Source organism: Chrysemys picta, chromosome 22 (genome assembly GCF_011386835.1).
Source record: "Chrysemys picta bellii isolate R12L10 chromosome 22, ASM1138683v2, whole genome shotgun sequence".
In the NCBI taxonomy this organism is placed as follows: Eukaryota; Metazoa; Chordata; order Testudines; family Emydidae; genus Chrysemys; species Chrysemys picta.
In genome coordinates, this window is record NC_088812.1 from 12,370,571 (window position 1) to 12,388,348 (window position 17,778).

Genomic DNA, 17,778 nt, shown 5'->3' on the forward strand with positions numbered 1-17,778 from the left:
CTCCTGCCCCCTGCTGGCTCCGGCTGGTAGCATAGCATGGGGCCTGCTGCCGTGCCCAGAGGGGTCTGGTGCAGTGTGCCCCGCCCCGCCCCAGTCCCAGAGCGCTCCAGGGCCGGGTAGAACCCGGTGCCCAGGAGCACCAGCCGGGCAATAGCTCTGGAGATGGGGTGGCCGGGCCAGGGGCCTGGCCTGGGGCGAAGGAGGGAGAACACATGAAAGGCGAGAGGGCAGGAACAGAAACGCACTGTTTAATGGGGGGCCAGGAAACACCCCCTGTGGCAGAGGCTGGCACAAGCGGGCGCCCGCAGCACTAGCAGAGGGGGGTGGGGCTGGAAGGCTCCGGGGGGGAGGGGAGGTGGCACCTCTCTGGGGCCTTTGCCCCATGCGTAAGGTCTGCGGCACCTGCCAGGAGCAGTGGCTGCCTGCAGCCCCCTGCCCCCCCTCCGAATGGTGCTGCCAACCTCACCCCTTCGCGCCCTTGGGGCCAGACTGCCCCCACCCCCACCGGCGGAGCCAGGCCCTCCCCCCCGGCAGGGCAGTCCCCTGCGGGTCACAGGGCAGCAGTGGTCAGAGTGGCCAGCACCACCTCCAGGTGTTCGCGGTGCATGAAAGCCACCAGGCCGCCCCGGTTGGCCCAGCGCTCAGCCCCCACGGCGCCCGCCGCAGGCTGGTTGTAGGTCAGCTCCGGCAGCGCCCCCCGCTGGCCAGCGCGCCAGGCCTGCAGGGCAGCCTCTAGGTCCACCATCCCTCCGCCCAGAGCCCGCAGGATGGCATGGGGGGCACACGAGTCCCACTTGAAGGTGCTGCCCTCCGAGAGGACGTAGGCCTCGGCCAGCCCCAGGATCACACATAGCATCTTGTAGCCGGCGCCCGAGGCGAAGCGCAGCCGCTCCCCGTACAGCGGCCTCAGCGCCCGCTGGATCGCCGGCGTCTCGCTGCTGCTCAGGACGACGCAGGGCTCGGGGCGTAGCGGGGGCCGGTGCAGCGAGGCCAGGCTGGTGCCCTGGTACGAGATGCCCCAGTGATACACACCCTGCCACCTGCAGACAGGAGAACACAACAGGGACAGCACCAGCTGCGACAGGGAGCTGACAGCAGCTGCTCAGGAGAGGAGCTCGGGGGCTGGGGGAGCGGGGAGCCCAGGGCTGGGCTAGCAGGGGGCTGCGGATCAGGAGTGAGGGGCACCGGCAGAGCTGGGGAAAGGGGGAGCCCAGGGGTGGGCTAGCAGGGGGCTGCGGGTCAGGACTGAGGGGCACTAGCCGAGCTGTGGGGTGCAGAACCCAGGGCTGGGCTCGGAGGGGGCTGCGGGTCAGGACTGGGGGACACCAGCAAAGCGTGTGTGGGAGAGGATCACACACACCCTGGGGGGGTCCCTGCCATGAACTGAAGCTGATCAGAGGTAACCAGGAGCCTCAGAGCCAGCAGCCACTGGCAAATACAATTTAGACAGGGCTACTATAAGGTGGGTGCATAACTGGCTGGATAACCGTACTCAGAGAGTTGTTATTAATAGTTCCCAATCCTGCTGGAAAGGCACAACGAGTGGGGTACCGCAGGGGTCGGTTTTGGGACCGGCTCTGTTCAATATCTTCATCAACGACTTAGATATTGGCATAGAAAGTACGCTTATTAAGTTTGCGGATGATACCAAACTGGGAGGGATTGCAACTGCTTTGGAGGACAGGGTCATAATTCAAAATGATCTGGACAAATTGGAGAAATGGTCTGAGTTAAACAGGATGAAGTTTAACAAAGACAAATGCAAAGTGCTCCACTTAGGAAGGAACAATCAGTTTCACACATACAGAATGGGAAGAGACTGTCTAGGAAGGAGTACGGCAGAAAGGGATCTAGGGGTTATAGTGGACCACAAGCTAAATATGAGTCAACAGTGTGATGCTGTTGCAAAAAAAGCAAACGTGATTCTGGGATGTATTAACAGGTGTGTTCTTCCGCTCTACTCTGCTCTGGTTAGGCCTCAGCTGGAGTATTGTGTCCAGTTCTGGGCACCGCATTTTAAAAAAGATGTGGAGAAATTGGAAAGGGTCCAGAGAAGAGCAACAAGAATGATTAAAGGTCGTGAGAACATGACCTATGAAGGAAGGCTGAAAGAACTGGGTTTGTTTAGTTTGGAAAAGAGAAGACTGAGAGGGGACATGATAGCAGTTTTCAGGTATTTAAAAGGGTGTCATAAGGAGGAGGGAGAAAACTTGTTCACCTTAGCCTGTAAGGATAGAACAAGAAGCAATGGGCTTAAACTGCAGCAAGGGAGGTTTAGGTTGGACATTAGGAAAAAGTTCCTAACTGTCAGGGTGGTTAAACACTGGAATAAATTGCCTAGGGAGGTTGTGGAATCTCCATCTCTGGAGATATTTAAGAGTAGGTTAGATAAATGTCTATCAGGGATGGTCTAGACAGTATTTGGTCCTGCCATGCGGGCAGGGGACTGGACTCGATGACCTCTTGAGGTCCCTTCCAGTCCTAGAATCTATGAATCTATGAATCTATGAAAGCAACACCCCCACCCCCTTCTCTCTGCCCCAGTCCCTGGGGGAAGGGTGGGGTTGGTGCAGGCCAAGGGCTCCACCGAGTGGCCTGCCCCAGGTGGGTTTCCCCAGCAAGGTCCTGGTGCTGGGGCGCTTGCAGACCCCCCTAGCCCAGGACGTGCCCAGGGCAGGGCTCAGGGGAGATCCGGGGGTGAGTACCTGTGGGTGAGGGGGTCCTCCCGGAAGAACGGCTCGTTGATGACCCCCAGGACCGGGTCCCCCGAGCTGCGGTCGTACGCCCCAATGAGCACCAGCGCCGAGCACAGCCCGGACGGGCAGATGCCATCGATGGGCGCCACGCGGGCCTGGCCGCGGATGTACTGATTGGTGGAGTCTGCCAGAGAGAGGTGACGTCAGAACCAGGCTCCGAGCCCCGCCCGGGGCAGAGTGCAAAGCCCACCAGCCAACAAAGCCACGTGGCTCCCTTTGTCCTCGCCTTGCGGGCCACTGGGCAACAAGTTCTCTGGGTCTCAGCACGACTGGCGCTAACTGGGGGTCTCAGCCCTACAGGGTCCCTCCAGGGCAGGGAGGAGCCACCTTGGGGGTGGGGCCAGGGGTCAGCACCTTTTCCCAGCGCCAGGACACCCTAGTTGGTCAGCTGCTCCTGGCGCCCCCTGGTGTCATGCTGGGGGATGGCAGCGAGGGCCCCCCTTACCGATGGGGTCGATCCAGATGGCCAGTCTCTCCGGGGGGATTGCCAGCGCCACTGCGTCCAGCGCCGGGTCCTGCAGCGCCACCTCCTGGTGGATGGCGGCTGCCAGCAGCTCGGCCGCTGGCTGGTTCCGGTCCAGGATTGTAAAGAGCAGCGAGGCCGTGTCCTGCTGGGTCGCACACACCTGCACCACCAGGGTCTCTCCTGCGGGCAGACGGGCTTAGCCAGACAGGGCAGGCTCAGGGGCTCCCAGTACAGTGTGAAGTGGGGGGACCCCCCACCCCAGTACAGGACCAGCTCAGAGCCCTCCCCACCCCATGCTGGGGCAGGCTGCGTGGGAGACCAGGACCCCACTCTGCAGGGTACAGCGCCCCCCGCTGGTAGCTCCGTCCCGTGCCCACGCCGCCAAGTCACTCACCCAGGCTGTTCTCAAACTGGTTGGACTCCTCCCCGCCGATGTGGCCGCGCAGCTCCGGGAACTGAAAGAGACAGGGAGGCTCAGGGCAGCACAAACGCCTTGTCTCAGGCCCATGAGACTCCATCTCCCTTGGTCTAGGGGTGAGGGGATCCTGGAGCGGGGTGTCCATTGATGGGGATCGAGACAGCTCCTTGCCTCAGGGATATGATGCCCTCCCCATGCCCCCAAGAGGCACCCCCTGCTCCCGCCTAGGCACCACCCCCACCCCCTGGATGCAGTCGGGCAGGCGGAGAGGAGAGGCCCCCAGCCCCGCAGGGCGCCCACGGGTACCTCCTTGCCCACGTCGTGCTTTATGACCTCCTGGATGAGCACGTCCGCCAGCGTCTTGAAATCCTGCACAAACTTCTTGTTCTTGTCGGTGCCCGTCTTCTCCTCGATGAGCAGCTGGAAGAGCGCCTCCTCCTGGCGGCACAGCTGGGCGATGCGGGCCGACTTCTCCGACGCCCCCACCAGGCTCTTCAGCAGGGCTGCCATGGTGGAGCGGGGGTCTGGAAGGGAGGCAGAGATAGATGGCACCCCGGATCCCCCTACACCTTCCCACAGGCCAAGAGAGACCAGAGCCCACCAGAAGGGGAAAAGGAAAGTCCAGTGGTTAGAGGGCAGGACTGGGGGAGCAGGGCTCCCAGGTCCATGGGGAAGGGAAGCGGGGCTAGCAGGAGAGCAAGGGGCTAGGAGCCAGTTCTGTGCCTGATCCGCTGCATGACTTTGGACAAGTCCTGTCTCCAGGCCTCAGTTTCCCCTCCGAAATGGGGAGAGATGAGCCTTGTCTCCCCCTCTCATGGAGTTGCAGGGCAGGCTGGAGTGGGGCCAGGACCACCACCCGGCATCGTGGTGCCAAAGGGGTTAACAAAACCCGGCTCAGAATAGCGGGTCTAAAGCAGCAGCCGGGGAGTTGCTCTGAGACGGGGGAGCCGCCTGCCAGCCGGGGCAGGGCTCACCCCAGCTCCAAAGGTTTCTGTGAGAGGCACATGCCAAAATTAACCCAAACTGCTACCAGATGTGACAGAGGCCAGGCCAGGCCGAGTGCCAGAGGGCAGGGGAACGCCACAGGGACTCTGGCCCGGCCTGGGGCCATGCCATGGGGCCGTGGATCGACCCACGGGGACTCTGGCCCGGCCTGGGGCCGTGAATTGTCCCATGGGGCCGTGGATCAACCCACGGGGACTCTGGCCCGGCCTGGGGACGAACCATGGGGCTGTGGCTCGAGCCACAGGGCTCCGGCCCGGCTCACTCCCCCACGCAGTTTCCTTCTGGGGGATGCTGCCTTTGGTGCCAGGGCAGAGCACTGGGCCAAGCTGGCAGCGTGTGGGGGAGGGGAAGGAGACTGGGGCAATTCCCCCGGCCCCTCCTGTTGCCGCCCCGGCCCCCCTCGCTGGCTTGGAGGGGGCGAGGCGGCTGGTGGGGAACAGCCCTGGCAGGGGTCGGCTGGGAGACCGCCCCCCCACCGGTGCTATGGGCCTGCCCCATCAGAGCCCTGGGCTCCCGGGGGGGGGGGCAGCCCCCTCCCCCTGGGCCATACAGGGCCAGCAGCGCATACAGCTCCCTGGCCCGGGCCCCACAGAGACCCCGACCCCTCCCCTCCCCTCCAGGGGCGACCCCACCCTGCCTGAGTCAGGCGCCCACCCGGCCCCACATTAACCCCTTCAGTGCCGAACAGCATCCCAGGCAGGAGCCCAGCGGCAGCAGCCCCCCCCCCCCCCCCCAGCCTGTCAGCTCCCCCCCAGCCTGGGACCTGCCCCCCCAGCCTGTCAGCTCCCCCCCCCCAGCCTGTGACCTGCCCCCCCCCAAGCCTGGGACCTGCCCCCCCCAGCCTGGGACCTGCCCCCCCCAAGCCTGGGACCTGCCCCCCCCAGCCTGTCAGCTCCCCCCCCCAGCCTGGGACCTGCCCCCCCAGCCTGGGACCTGCCCCCCCAGGCAATCCGGGCCCCCCTCGCGTGCAGCATCGTGCCGCTCCCCCCGGCCCCCCCGTACCCGCCGGGCTCAGGGATGCTGCGGCCGCTCGCGGGCGCTGACGGATCACGGGTGGGATCGTCCCGACACCCCCGCGAGGGGCGGGTCCCCGCCCGGCCATGTGACGCCGCGGGGTTAACCCCTTCGGGGCCGGGCTGCCCCACATCCCCCCGCCCCCCGCCCCAGGGGCTTGGGCGTCGAGCCCGGGAGTTCCCGGGTTTGGATCGGAGCCTCCGCTCCAGGCCCTGGCCGTGCCCCCCGCCCCGCTAGTCACAGGGGTTATCGCTGGGGAAATCGAGGCACGGGGGTGGGGGGGTCCGGCCAGTCAGCGCAGAGCCAGGAATAGAACCCAGGAGTCCTGAGTCCAGCCTCCCTCCCTCCCAGGACCCCCCGCCAGGGCCGGGAATAGAACCCAGGAGTCCGGGGTCCCCCTCGCCCCCGCCAGAGCTGGGAATAGAACCCAGGAGTCCGGGGTCCCGCCCCTCTCCCGCGAGAGCTGGGAACAGAACCCAGGAGTCCGGGATCCCGCCCCTCCCCCGCCAGAGCTGGGAACAGAACCCAGGAGTCCGGGGTCCCGCCCCTCCCCCGCCAGAGCTGGGAACAGAACCCAGGAGTCCGGGGTCCCGCCCCTCCCCCGCCAGAGCTGGGAACAGAACCCAGGAGTCCGGGGTCCCGCCCCTCCCCCGCCAGAGCTGGGAACAGAACCCAGGAGTCCGGGGTCCCGCCCCTCCCCCGCCAGAGCTGGGAACAGAACCCAGGAGTCCGGGGTCCGCCCCTCCCCCGCCCCATTCGCAGGGTCCGGACCCTGCCCTCCCCGGGGCCCGGGGCTGGTCGGAGCCGGGAGCGGGGCAGAGTTGGGCCGGATCGGGCCCGCCCGGTAAGACCCCGTTTCTAACCTGCCAAGACCCGAATTTCGGGTTCTGGGTTTCCCAGGCAACCGCTGGTGACATCAGCACGGCAGAACCGGGCCCACTCTCAGGCCTTGGTGATGTCATCAGCCGTTGCCATGGTGAAACAGCGAGCTCTGAACTCAGGTCCTGACAGGTCAGTAAAAGAGGAACTGATTTTCCCGCTCTCAGATTATTCTGACACCTGGCACTTTACACACCTTCACGAACAAGACCCCGGGACCGCCCCCCCCCCCCCGCGCTCAACAGGGGAAACTGAGGCAGGGAGGGGGGAGACTTCAGCCTGGCCACACAGCAAGGCTGGCATAGCCGGGGATGGAACCCAGGAGTCCTGACCCAGCCCCACCCCCGCTCTAACCACTAAGCTGCCCCCAAAGACCCTCCCTCTGCCCCCAGACACGCCTCAGCCCCTTGCCCCAGACAGGCAGGGGAGGCCCAGCCTCGCCCTGGGGCCTGCTCCCTTCCTGCAGGGGGTCTGGGCCGGATCCCTGGGCCTGGGGGGCTTCTCGCCGCCCCCGGGGGGATCAGGCGCCTGGAGCGGGGTCCAGCAGCACTGGAGGGAAGGGAGCTGAGCCCAGAAACGGTCTCACGGGAGCTGCCTTCGGGGCCAGTGCTGGGACGCAGGGGCCCAAGGGAAGCAGGAGTTTTACGGAGAATCAGAAATCCAGGGGCCGCAGGGCCCAGCCCCATCGCAGGAGCAGTTCCCGGGGCCCGGTGCCTTATGCTGCGTTGGGTGTTTTATCCTCGCCCCGTGATGGCCAATGGCTCCGGAACGCCCCTTCCTTTGAGGGCCACGGCCCTGCAAGCCCCGGCTCGGGGCGTGGGCCGGTGTGGGGCTGCCGGGGAGACAAGGGGAGGGGGAGCCAGCCACAGCCAGGGAGGGAACCACACTCACTGCCTTCACTCCATTGTGCCAGGGTACCATGATCCCGACCCGCAGCCCCTGCTATGGGCTTCCCCACCCAGCGCTGCCGGTGCCCCTCACTCCCGACCCGCAGCCCCCTGCTATGGGCCCCCCCGCCCAGTGCTGCCGGTGCCCCTCACTCCCGACCCGCAGCCCCCTGCTATGGGCTCCCCCCGCCCTGCACTGCCGGTGCCCCTCACTCCCGACCCGCAGCCCCCTGCTATGGGCTCCCCCAACCCAGCGCTGCCCGTGCCCCTCACTCCCGACCCCCAGCCCCCTGCTATGGGCTCCCCCCGCCCAGTGCTGCCAGTGCCCCTCACTCCCGACCCACAGCCCCCTGCTATGGGCTCCCCCCGCCCAGCGCTGCCGGTGCCCCTCACTCCCGACCCGCAGCCCCTGCTATGGGCTCCCACCGCCCTGCACTGCCGGTGCCCCTCACTCCTGACCCGCAGCCCCCTGCTATGGGCTCCCACCGCCCTGCACTGCCGGTGCCCCTCACTCCTGACCCCCAGACCCCGCTATGGGCTCCCCCGCCCAGCGCTGCCGGTGCCCCTCACTCCCGACCCGCAGCCCCCTGCTATGGGCTCCCCCCGCCCAGCGCTGCCGGTGCCCCTCACTCCCGACCCGCAGCCCCTGCTATGGGCTCCCCCCGCCCAGCGCTGCCGGTGCCCCTCACTCCCGACCCACAGCCCCCTGCTATGGGCTTCCCCACCCAGCGCTGCCCGTGCCCCTCACTCCCGACCCGCAGCCCCCTGCTATGGGCTCCCCCCGCCCAGCGCTGCCGGTGCCCCTCACTCCCGACCCGCAGCCCCTGCTATGGGCTCCCCCCGCCCAGCGCTGCCGGTGCCCCTCACTCCCGACCCACAGCCCCCTGCTATGGGCTTCCCCACCCAGCGCTGCCGGTGTCCCTCACTCCCGACCCGCAGCCCCCTGCTATGGGCTCCCCCCGCCCAGCGCTGCCGGTGTCCCTCACTCCCGACCCGCAGCCCCTGCTATGGGCTCCCCCAGACTCACACCCATACACCCCCCGGGGCTGGGCTAGGCCAGGCCATTAGCTCCCCGCCTGGCTCTGCTGACTCCAGCCGCAGGAGGCCGGGGATGCTGCACGCTCCGCCTCCACTAGGTGGTGCTCTGAACCCTGCTCTAGACAGAGAAGCGGGGGGGGGGGGGGCCTTGATATCAGTGGTTAGGAACTGGGGATCTATTCTGGCACCCAACAGCCCAAGTTGAACCGACCCTGAGTCCACCCAGGCCACAGCAGGTGCTAAAAGCCCCCCCTCCCCCGGAGACTCAGTGACCACGGACCCAGGGGCCCAGGTTCCAGAGCTCTGGGGCACCCGCGGAAACACCCCGGCACCGACAAACCCGGAGCTGCTTTGGAGACGGGTTCTCATTCTTCGTAAGCGGCCCAGAGCCACGTGCTCATGCCCCCAGCGCAGGGCCAGACGAACCGCAGTGCTCAGCTTGGGAGCTGTTTGGGCCAGGGACCGGTTTCTGGTTCTGTGTTTGTACAGCGCCTGGCGCACTGGGTGCCCGGGCCGGGCCTGGAGCTCCTAGGTAGCACCGCAATGCAAGGGGAATAAGAAGTCACAGGAACTCAGCTGCGGATGTTGGTCCTGCTTTGAGCAGGGGGTTGGACTAGATCCCTCCTGAGGTCCCTTCCAACCCTGATCGTCTATGATGGACATTTTGTAATGCCCTGGACAAGTGCCTGCGTTTGAGCTCCTTGCATGGGATTTTAAAACAAAACTTTACGTAGGAAAACAAAGTCGAACAGGTGCCTGAGGCGTCACCGGAATTCCGCAGTGGCCTCACTGCCCAGTGGCAAATCCCAGCCACAGAAAAGATAATAACAAACTCCTCCCGCTCAGAGTAGGGGTCTTCCCAACACACGTGCGCACCCCCTGCCCCCCAGAACTAGCATCTACATTCAAAAACCAAACGGGGGTAAGCTCTCGCATTCCCAGGCACCACGGCCCCTTCCCGTACAGCTGGTAACGGACACTCAGACCACGCTCTGGCCTGCTGAATGCCCTTGGACAAGTCACTGCTCTGCTCAGTGCCTCAGTGTCTCCATCTCTACAATGGGGCCATGGGCACTGCCCTGCTCCGTAAAGCACTTTGTGACACTATGAGTCACTAGCTCTCTTGGTTGCAGAGAAAAACTGGACACGTGACCAAAGTGGAAACCTAAAAGCTCAGAAACCAGAAGGGGGGAATAGAGAGAAACCCAAATTAATATTTTTTAAAAACTCATCATTTTTATGCCACTCATGATTTTCGGGGGCCCAGCCATAGGCCTGGAATGGCTGGGTTGGACTCCCCCCCCCCCCCCGTTTGCACTAAATCCAATTGCAAACTCCCCCACTTTAGTGAAACTGATCCCACTCCATGTGCAGACAATCAGCTGCCATGCAACCCCCCCCCTTTACTGCCACCCCCTGGAACTGGCATGACCCCCCCCCTGAACACCAGCTCACCAGCAGCCGCAGCTAGCTACAAGCGGGGGGGGGGGATGCATGTGGACCTGTACGGCTTTCCTGGGTGTGGGGGGGAGCCTTGCCCGATTCTAACGCAGTGTGGGGAGCTGGGTGGGGTGAGCTGAGCCCTGCAGCGCCTCCCCCTGGTGGCTTCAGGGCTGGGCGTGGGGTTCAGCCCTGTCTTCCTGCGTGTCACGCTATTGGCGCAGGGGTTGCTTCGGTGGCTGCAGGGGGCTGGGCAGGCAGCACCATTTCCCGGCCTTTTCCAGTGCCTGGCCTGCCCCGCGAGAGGCTCCTAAGACTGCCCTCCCCGTGGGGCTCATCGCCCAGTGGGGCAGGTTCTCTGGCCTTTTCGGCACTGATTCAGCTGCTTGGTGACAAGCGCATCAGCAAACGACGCGCCCGACGGACGGCCGCGGCCCCACGAACGCTGCAGCCCACACATAGCTTTAGGCACATTCTGCAGTATCCCCCCGCTGCTGAAATGCAGCCACCTCTGGTGCAGAGCACGCCAGCGGTAAGCACAGCACCTCCCAGGCCTGGAGATTCCATGCCCAGCTGGAACTGCGGCAGGGGGAAGGGCAAAATGTAAATGCGTTTGGCCAGGGCACGAGCGACAACCCTGTACGCTGAGGAAACATGCCAGGGCTCTTTCCCGCCCAGGGGCAGCCAGCGGGTTTAACGATCCAGCCCCAAGCTGGCGACACCCCGGGACGGCTGCAGTTTAAGGGTGTCCAGGTGAGCTCTCTCTGTGTGGGCTGCATGGAGCAATGGTTAGAGCAACCATGTTCCCTGGGGTGGGGGGCTCCCCTCCAAAGAGGCGGGCATCAAAACAAACCCTTTCCATGCTTTGATTGTTATCTCCCCGTCTCTGCAGCACAAGCCCCAGGCTGTAGCTACAACTCCTGTCCTCCCGGACACCCCGGCGCAGTGAGACGCAGCCCACAAATAAACGTCTTTTACAACAACGGACCTAAAACAAAACCTCAGCCCAAAACCCCAAACCAAAACCAGCCAATCCAACAAGAATCTGGCTGGGACTTTGCTAACGGATAAAGAAACCGACCTGACATATACAGAACTGAAACCAGTCCTTTCACAGTCAAACTCCGAATAAGGGCATCTGTCCCTTCCTCCCCAGTGTCCCCACGGCCACGTCTCACTGACACTGCACCTGCCTTAGGGCAGGATGGTCCCTCGTATTTGTCTGTAACATGTCCCACTCTGTGAGTGATAATTCCATGAAAATCAGCGGTAAAGCCCAGACGAGAACCCCGGAGTCCGGATCCCCCAGGCCCGGATGGCTCAGCCATACACACAAGTTCCAAACCAGTCAAGGCTTTTTGAAATGACTTTCTCCTTGCACCTGAGGCTGGGGAGGAGCGGACAGTCACACGCCTTGCCGTGCATCTCTGCAGGGAAGCCAGTGACCCCAGCCCTGCAGCTCTGCTTTCCCACGCTCTCTCCCACATCCAGGCTCCCCATTCATGGCCTGGGGTTCACTTTTCTGCCGACGGAGAATCCCACGGAGAGTTGGGATGGCAGAGACCGGGCTGGGGGCAGGCCCGCCTCCAAGCTGCTATCACCCGCGTTCAAGGGTGGCTTCAAACCAGGGCCGGCTCCAGCATTTCTGCCGCCCCAAGCAAAAAAAAAAAAAAGCCGCGATCGGCGGTGGCAGTTCGGCGGCAGGTCCTTCGCTCCTAGAGGGAATAAGGGACCTGCCGCCCCCGAATTGCCACAGGTGCCGCCCCTCTCCCTTGGCCGCCCCAAGCACCTGCTTGTTAAGCTGGTGCCTGGAGCCGGCCCGGCTTCAAACAGGAAAGAACTCCAGGCATAAAGCAAAGCTTCCGGCCAGCCGGCGAGAAGAACCGAACCAAAGCAGGTGCTGGGTTTGTGGAAATCTGGCCCAGGAGTCGATGTGGTTGGCTAATAAACGGCCCCGGCAGCCCGTGTCGCTCCAGGATTGGCTGGGGCCACCAGGAATATTTTAGGGCACCTGCAAGTCCTGACCTAGCTCTTCCCTTTCCCCTTCCGGAGGTTTCAGGGAGAGTCGTGCTCACGGCTCGACCTCCAGCCCCCACGTCAGGGCTTGGGGTCGCTCACAGGCATGGCTTCCTTTAGCCTCGCCGCCCCCTGTGAGGGAGGGAGTAGCTCTATTTCCAGCCTACTGGTGGAAAACTGAGGCACGCCGAGGCGCAGGGACCTGGCCCATTGGCGCCCCAGACTAGGCCCGAAGCCTCAGGACAGAGCCAGGGATTCCTGCATCCCCAAGGCGCTGGCCGAGCCGCAGCGCAGCGTGTCTCAAAGGACCGTCTCCGAGTGCGGGAGAACCCGCCGCAGCCCGGCACTGAAAAGAACTGCACCTTATGTGATGCCTCACTTTGCCTTGGAGCCCAGGTGGCCTCACTGGGAGACCAAGTGCCAGCGCCTCAGGACCCGGCCTTGCACAAAGGAACCGGGCCGCACTCGCCTGCTGCTGGGGGAGGCTGCTCCGTGCGGAGCCTGTTCCCACTTTCGCCACGTCCAGTTCTCAGGCCCCTGCATGCAGCCACTGATCCCGGCCCTGCCCTCCCCTGCCCCACAGTCCCGCTCGTGGCCTCCAGCCGCTGCGGTCTGTCTCCGTCTGGCCACCACACGCTGCTCCTGGTGGCCACCCAGCAGCCGCCTTGCTGACGCGGAGTCCGCTAACGCTGCACCAAGGTCCCGTTCTGCCTGGCACACCCCTGGCTCCCAAAGACCCGCGGGGACGAGGCTGGTGGGGCTGGCTCATGTGGGGTCCTCATTTCTCAAGCCTTGAGCATGCCTAGGTCTCCGCATCTGCCCAGCCTGCAGGTTCCTTGCCAAGGCAGGGCCGCGGGTGCAGCACAAGGGACGGGGGCGGGGGGGGGGGGGGGGAATCTGGGGGGCGTTACAGGAGATTCCCAGATGTTAGAGCTGGACAAGAGCTTTTGGGGTCAAATCATCCGTCCTTGGCCAGTGCTGGTCTGGGTTCCTGTCTCCAGGCCAGTTGGGAGTGTCTCAAGAGACAGGACAGAATAGAGTTCAGCATGTCAGCTGATCTAATCTGTCCGTCTATCCATCCCCATGCACCCCCCCATCTATCTATCTATCCCCACACACACCCCATCTATCCATCTCCATGCACCCCCATCTATCTATCTATCCCCCCCCACACCCCATCTATCCATCCCCATGCACCCCTGCATCTAATCTATCTATCTATCCCCATGCACCCCATCTATCTATCCATCACCATGCACCCCTGCATCTAATCTATCTATCCCCATGCACCCCATCTATCTATCCATCCCCATGCACCCCCCCATCTATCTATCTATCCCCCCACACACCCGATCTATCCATCCCCATGCACCCCCATCTATCTATCCATCCCCATACTCCCCATCTATCCATCCCCATGCACCCCTGCATCTAATCTATCTATCTATCCCCATGCACCCCATCTATCTATCCATCCCCATGCACCCCCCCATCTATCTATCTATCCCCCCACACACCCGATCTATCCATCCCCATGCACCCCATCTATCTATCCATCCCCATACTCCCCATCTATCCATCCCCATGCACCCCCGCATCTATCTATCTATCCCCACACACACCCCATCTATCCATCTCCATGCACCCCTGCATCTAATCGATCTATCCCCATGCACCCCCATCTATCTATCCATCCATCCATCCCCATACTCCCCATCTATCCATCCCCATGCACCCCCCATCTATCTATCTACCTATCTATCTATCCCCACACACACCCCATCTATCCATCTCCATGCACCCCTGCATCTAATCTATCCCCATGCACCCCATCTATCTATCTATCCCCAAGCACCCCCATCTATCTATCCATCCCCATACCCCCCATCTATCCATCCCCATGCACCCCCCATCTATCTATATCTAATCTATCTATCTATCCCCACACACACCCCATCTATCCATCTCCATGCACCCCCGCATCTAATCTATCTATCTATTCCCATGCACCCCATCTATCTATCCATCCCCATACCCCCATCTATCCATCCCCATGCACCCCCCATCTATCTATCCCCCCACACACCCCATCTATCCATCCCCATGCACCCCCATCTATCTAATCTATCTATCTATCCCCCCACACCCTCTATCTCTCCCCACACCCCTCTATCTATCTATCTACACACACCTCTCTCTCGCTCTCCCCTTTTATGTTTCTGTCTATGTAGATCCAGCTGCTTGACCCCTGTGCTAAGCCAGTGCAGAGCAAAGGGCTATGCCACCCCCAAGCCAGATGAGGGACCTGGAGTAAGAACAGCCAGATGCTAACATCTGTCTTATGGGACCGGCTGCCTGAGAAGCAGCCGGGGCAGGGCCTAGGAGGTGAGATGACAGGACAGACCCATCTCAGCAGGGACGGTCCATTCGGCCAGGCGGGATCTTTCCTGCTGCGGAAGTTCTTTGTGGCTACTGAAACTGGTCACCAGCTCTGCCCCCGGCTCCACAACGCATCGGCCCGCAGGATGGGTGACGCTGGTGCCAGGCAGCTCAGGGCATTGGGAGCTGAAAGGCAGCTGGGTTGAAGATACGGTAAGGCCTTAGGTCAGACAGAGCTTCCCCTCCCTAAGGGCTTAGCAGCCTATGGGACAGGCCCAGGCTCCCTTGGGCAGGCAGAGCCCTCGGGGAGACCAGGCTGAGCGAGGACTTGGCCCCAGATTCATTCCACCCAGCACTGAAATGCCAGATGGCTGCACACCATGGGATATTTTCACAGAATCTCAGGGTGGGAAGGGACCTCAGGGGGTATCTAGTCCAGCCCCCTGCTCAGAGCAGGACCAACCCCAACTAAATCATCCCAGCCAGGGCTTTGTCAAGCCGGGCCTGAAAAACGTCTAAGGATGGAGATTCCACCACCTCCCTAGGGAACCCATTCCAGTGCTTCTCCACCCTCCTAGTGAAATAGTGTTTCCTAATATCCAACCTAGACCTCCCCCACTGCAACGTGAGACCATTGCTCCTTGTTCTGTCATCTGCCACCACTGAGAACAGCCGAGCTCCATCCTCTTTGGAACCCCCCTTCAGGTAGCTGAGGGTGCTATCAAATCCCCCCTCACTCTTCTCTTCTGCAGACTAAACAATCCCAGTTCCCTCAGCCTCTCCTCATAAGTCATGTGCTCCAGACCCCTGATCATTTTTGTTGCCCTCTGCTGGACTCTCTCCAATTTGTCCACATCCCTTCTGCAGTGGGGGGACCAAAACTGGACACAGTACTCCAGATGTGGCCTCACAGTGCCGAATAGAGAGAAATAATCACCTCCCTCGATCTGCTGGCAATGCCCCTACTTATACAGCCCAATATGCCATTAGCCTTCTTGGCAACAAGGGCACACTGCTGACTCATATCCAGCTTCTTGTCCGCTGTAATCCCCAGGTCCTTTTCTGCAGAACTGCTGCCTAGCCATTCGGTCCCTCGTCTGTAACAATGAATGGGATTCTTCCATCCTAAGTGCAGGACTCTGCCCTTGTCCTTGTTGAACCTCATCAGATTTCTTTTGGCCCAATCCTCCAATTTGTCTAGGTCACTCTGGACCCTATCTCTACCCTCCAGCGTATCTACTTCTCCCCCCAGCTTAGTGTCATCTGCGAACTTGCTGAGGGTGCAATCCTTCCCATCATCGAGATCATTGATAAAGATGTTGAACAAAACCGGCCCCAGGACTGACCCTTGGGGCACTCCGCTTGATACCGTCTGCCAACTAGGCATGGAGCCATTGATCACTACCTGGTGAGCCCGACAATCTAGTCAGCTTTCTAGCCACCTTATCGTCCATTCATCCAATCCATACGTTTTTAATTTTTTTACCCAGAGACGCCCGGAAGGAGCCACTCAAACAAACTCCCAGGGAAGTGGCAGATTCTCCAGGTCTGGATGGCTTCAGCTCCAGGCTGGAGGCCTTGTAGCCAAGCCCAGGCCCCTGGGCTCAGCGTGGGGGAATGGGGCAGAGTTAATGGGTCCGTGTTGCACATCAGGCTGGATGAACGAATGGGCCCTTCTGGCCTTAAGACTAGACTGCAGCCCCCAGCCTCTGCTCTGACCTGGAACGGCCCCAGCCTGGGCCTTGGTTTGTGTGGACTCCTCTGAATGGCTTCCATGCACCGAGCTGCAGGGTGCTCAGCTGGTCTCTGTAGCGGGCTGGCCCCTGGCCCCAGTGGTGAGCTGCTGCCCTCGCCCGACACAGGGCCAGGGGCTGAGTCGCTCCAGATGGGCTTGGAATTCGTGTCTCCAGGGAGCGGAGCTGTCGGATGGCCCCTTGCACACCTCACGCACCCTGACTCCAGGTAGGCCTGCCCAGCCGGGGCCATGTTGCAGGCCACGCTGCTCCCTGTTGTTTCACTCTCCATGGTTCTGATGACAAGGGGGGGACAGGAAATGGGGTGGGGACATAGCTGGTGTTCCCAGCTCCGTTGCGATTTCCAGCTGGGCTGCGCCATGTAGGATAAAAGCAATGCTAATAATCCAGGACACGAGTCAGTTTGCCCTGGGGTCCTAGAGCATGGCTCTGGTTCGTACATTTCTTAGCACGCATTCGAGGGGAGCGGAATCCTTTTCCCTTGAACAGATGTGCTGAAACATCTGGCAAGACCTCTCCTGCTAGTGGCTTTTCCGCTGGCTCTCTCCACGCGGGGGTGAGCTATGCGCAGCGGCGGGGGGGACTTGTTACAACAATCAATAAACTACGCCAAACAAACAGGGGTTTTCCCCACCTTGCTGCCCCCAGACAGGGGGCTGGAACAATTCATACAGTGGGGGGCTGAGAGCCAATAAACCAAACTGGAAACCCTGGATATGATAAGACGGGGGTGCAACAGCCCCCCAGCACCTCCAGTTCCAGCCCCTCTGCCCCCAGACGGTTTATTACTAATAATAATGACAAATAAATGAGCACAAGTTGGGGGCGGGTCAGCGCACAGAGCTACCTGGCCGGGCCTCTACGTAGGAGCTGGAGGGGGGACATGCTGCTGTTCCTGGGAGCTGCTTGAGGTAAGCGCCACCCGGAACCTGCACCCCTGACCCCCTCCTGCGCCCCAACCCCCTGCCCCAGCCCTGATCCCCCTCCCGCCTTCCAAACCCCTCAGTCCCAGCCCGGAGCACCCTCCTCTACCCCCAACCCCTCACCCCCATTGCACCCCAGAGCCCACCCCCCGCAGCCAGAGCCCGCATCCCCAGTCGGGGCCCTCACCCTCTCCTGCATCCCAACCCCAATTCTGTGAGCATCCATGGCCTGCCATACAATTTCCATACCCAGATGTGGCCCTTGGGCAAAAACCTTTGCCCACCCCTGGTCTACACCCCCTATATCTATCCATCCCATCCACCCCATCCACCCCATCCATCTATCTATCTATCTATCTATCTATCTATCTATCTATCTATCTATCTATCCCCACACCCTCCCTCCATCTATCTATCTATCTATCTATCTATCTATCTATCTATCTATCCCCACACCCTCCCTCCATCTATCTATCCCCCCCATATCTATCTATCCCATCCACTCCATCTATCTATCTATCCCGACACCCTCCCTCCATCTATCTATCCCCACACACCCCCTATATCTATCCATCCCATCCACCCCATCTATCTATCTATCTATCAATCTATCTATCTATCTATCTATCTATCCCCACACCCTCCCTCCATCTATCTATCCCCACACACACCCTCCATCTATCTATCCCATCCACCCCATCTATCTATCTATCTATCTATCTATCCCCACACACCCCCATATCTATGTATCCCATCCACTCCATCTATCTATCTATCTATCTATCCCCACACCCTCCCTCCAT

The 17,778-nt window shown here is 61.7% G+C and overlaps 1 protein-coding gene across 2 annotated transcripts; it reads right to left on the reverse strand.

Annotated features, from left to right (window-relative positions):
* Nucleotides 1-231: 231 nt before the first annotated feature.
* On the reverse strand, nucleotides 232-6,680 carry LOC101953281 (inositol polyphosphate 1-phosphatase). 2 transcript variants are annotated; one of them, XM_005308424.4, is made up of 6 exons: nucleotides 6,523-6,680; nucleotides 3,947-4,164; nucleotides 3,617-3,677; nucleotides 3,202-3,402; nucleotides 2,706-2,880; nucleotides 232-1,040 (listed from the first exon to the last, which is right to left on the reverse strand). In XM_005308424.4, the coding sequence occupies exons 2-6, from the start codon at nucleotides 4,148-4,150 to the stop codon at nucleotides 551-553; spliced, it is 1,131 nt and encodes a 376-aa protein (XP_005308481.2). In that variant the 5' UTR covers nucleotides 4,151-4,164; nucleotides 6,523-6,680; the 3' UTR covers nucleotides 232-550. The 2 variants fall into 2 exon arrangements, with proteins under 2 accessions (XP_005308481.2, XP_065431948.1); XM_065575876.1 differs by lacking the exon at nucleotides 6,523-6,680 and adding an exon at nucleotides 5,648-6,071.
* Between the last annotated feature and the right edge of the window lie 11,098 nt (nucleotides 6,681-17,778).

Excerpts from the sequence above, each read along its gene's own strand:
- LOC101953281 (XM_065575876.1), bottom strand. The coding sequence starts at position 5,792 with ATGTGGGGCAGCCCGGCCCCGAAGGGGTTAACCCCGCGGCGTCACATG. Across the intron at positions 2,881-3,201 it reads CATCTGGATCGACCCCATCG|ACTCCACCAATCAGTACATC; the intron begins GTAAGGGGGGCC and ends TCTCTCTGGCAG. Across the intron at positions 1,041-2,705 it reads GAGGACCCCCTCACCCACAG|GTGGCAGGGTGTGTATCACT; the intron begins GTACTCACCCCC and ends TCCTGTCTGCAG.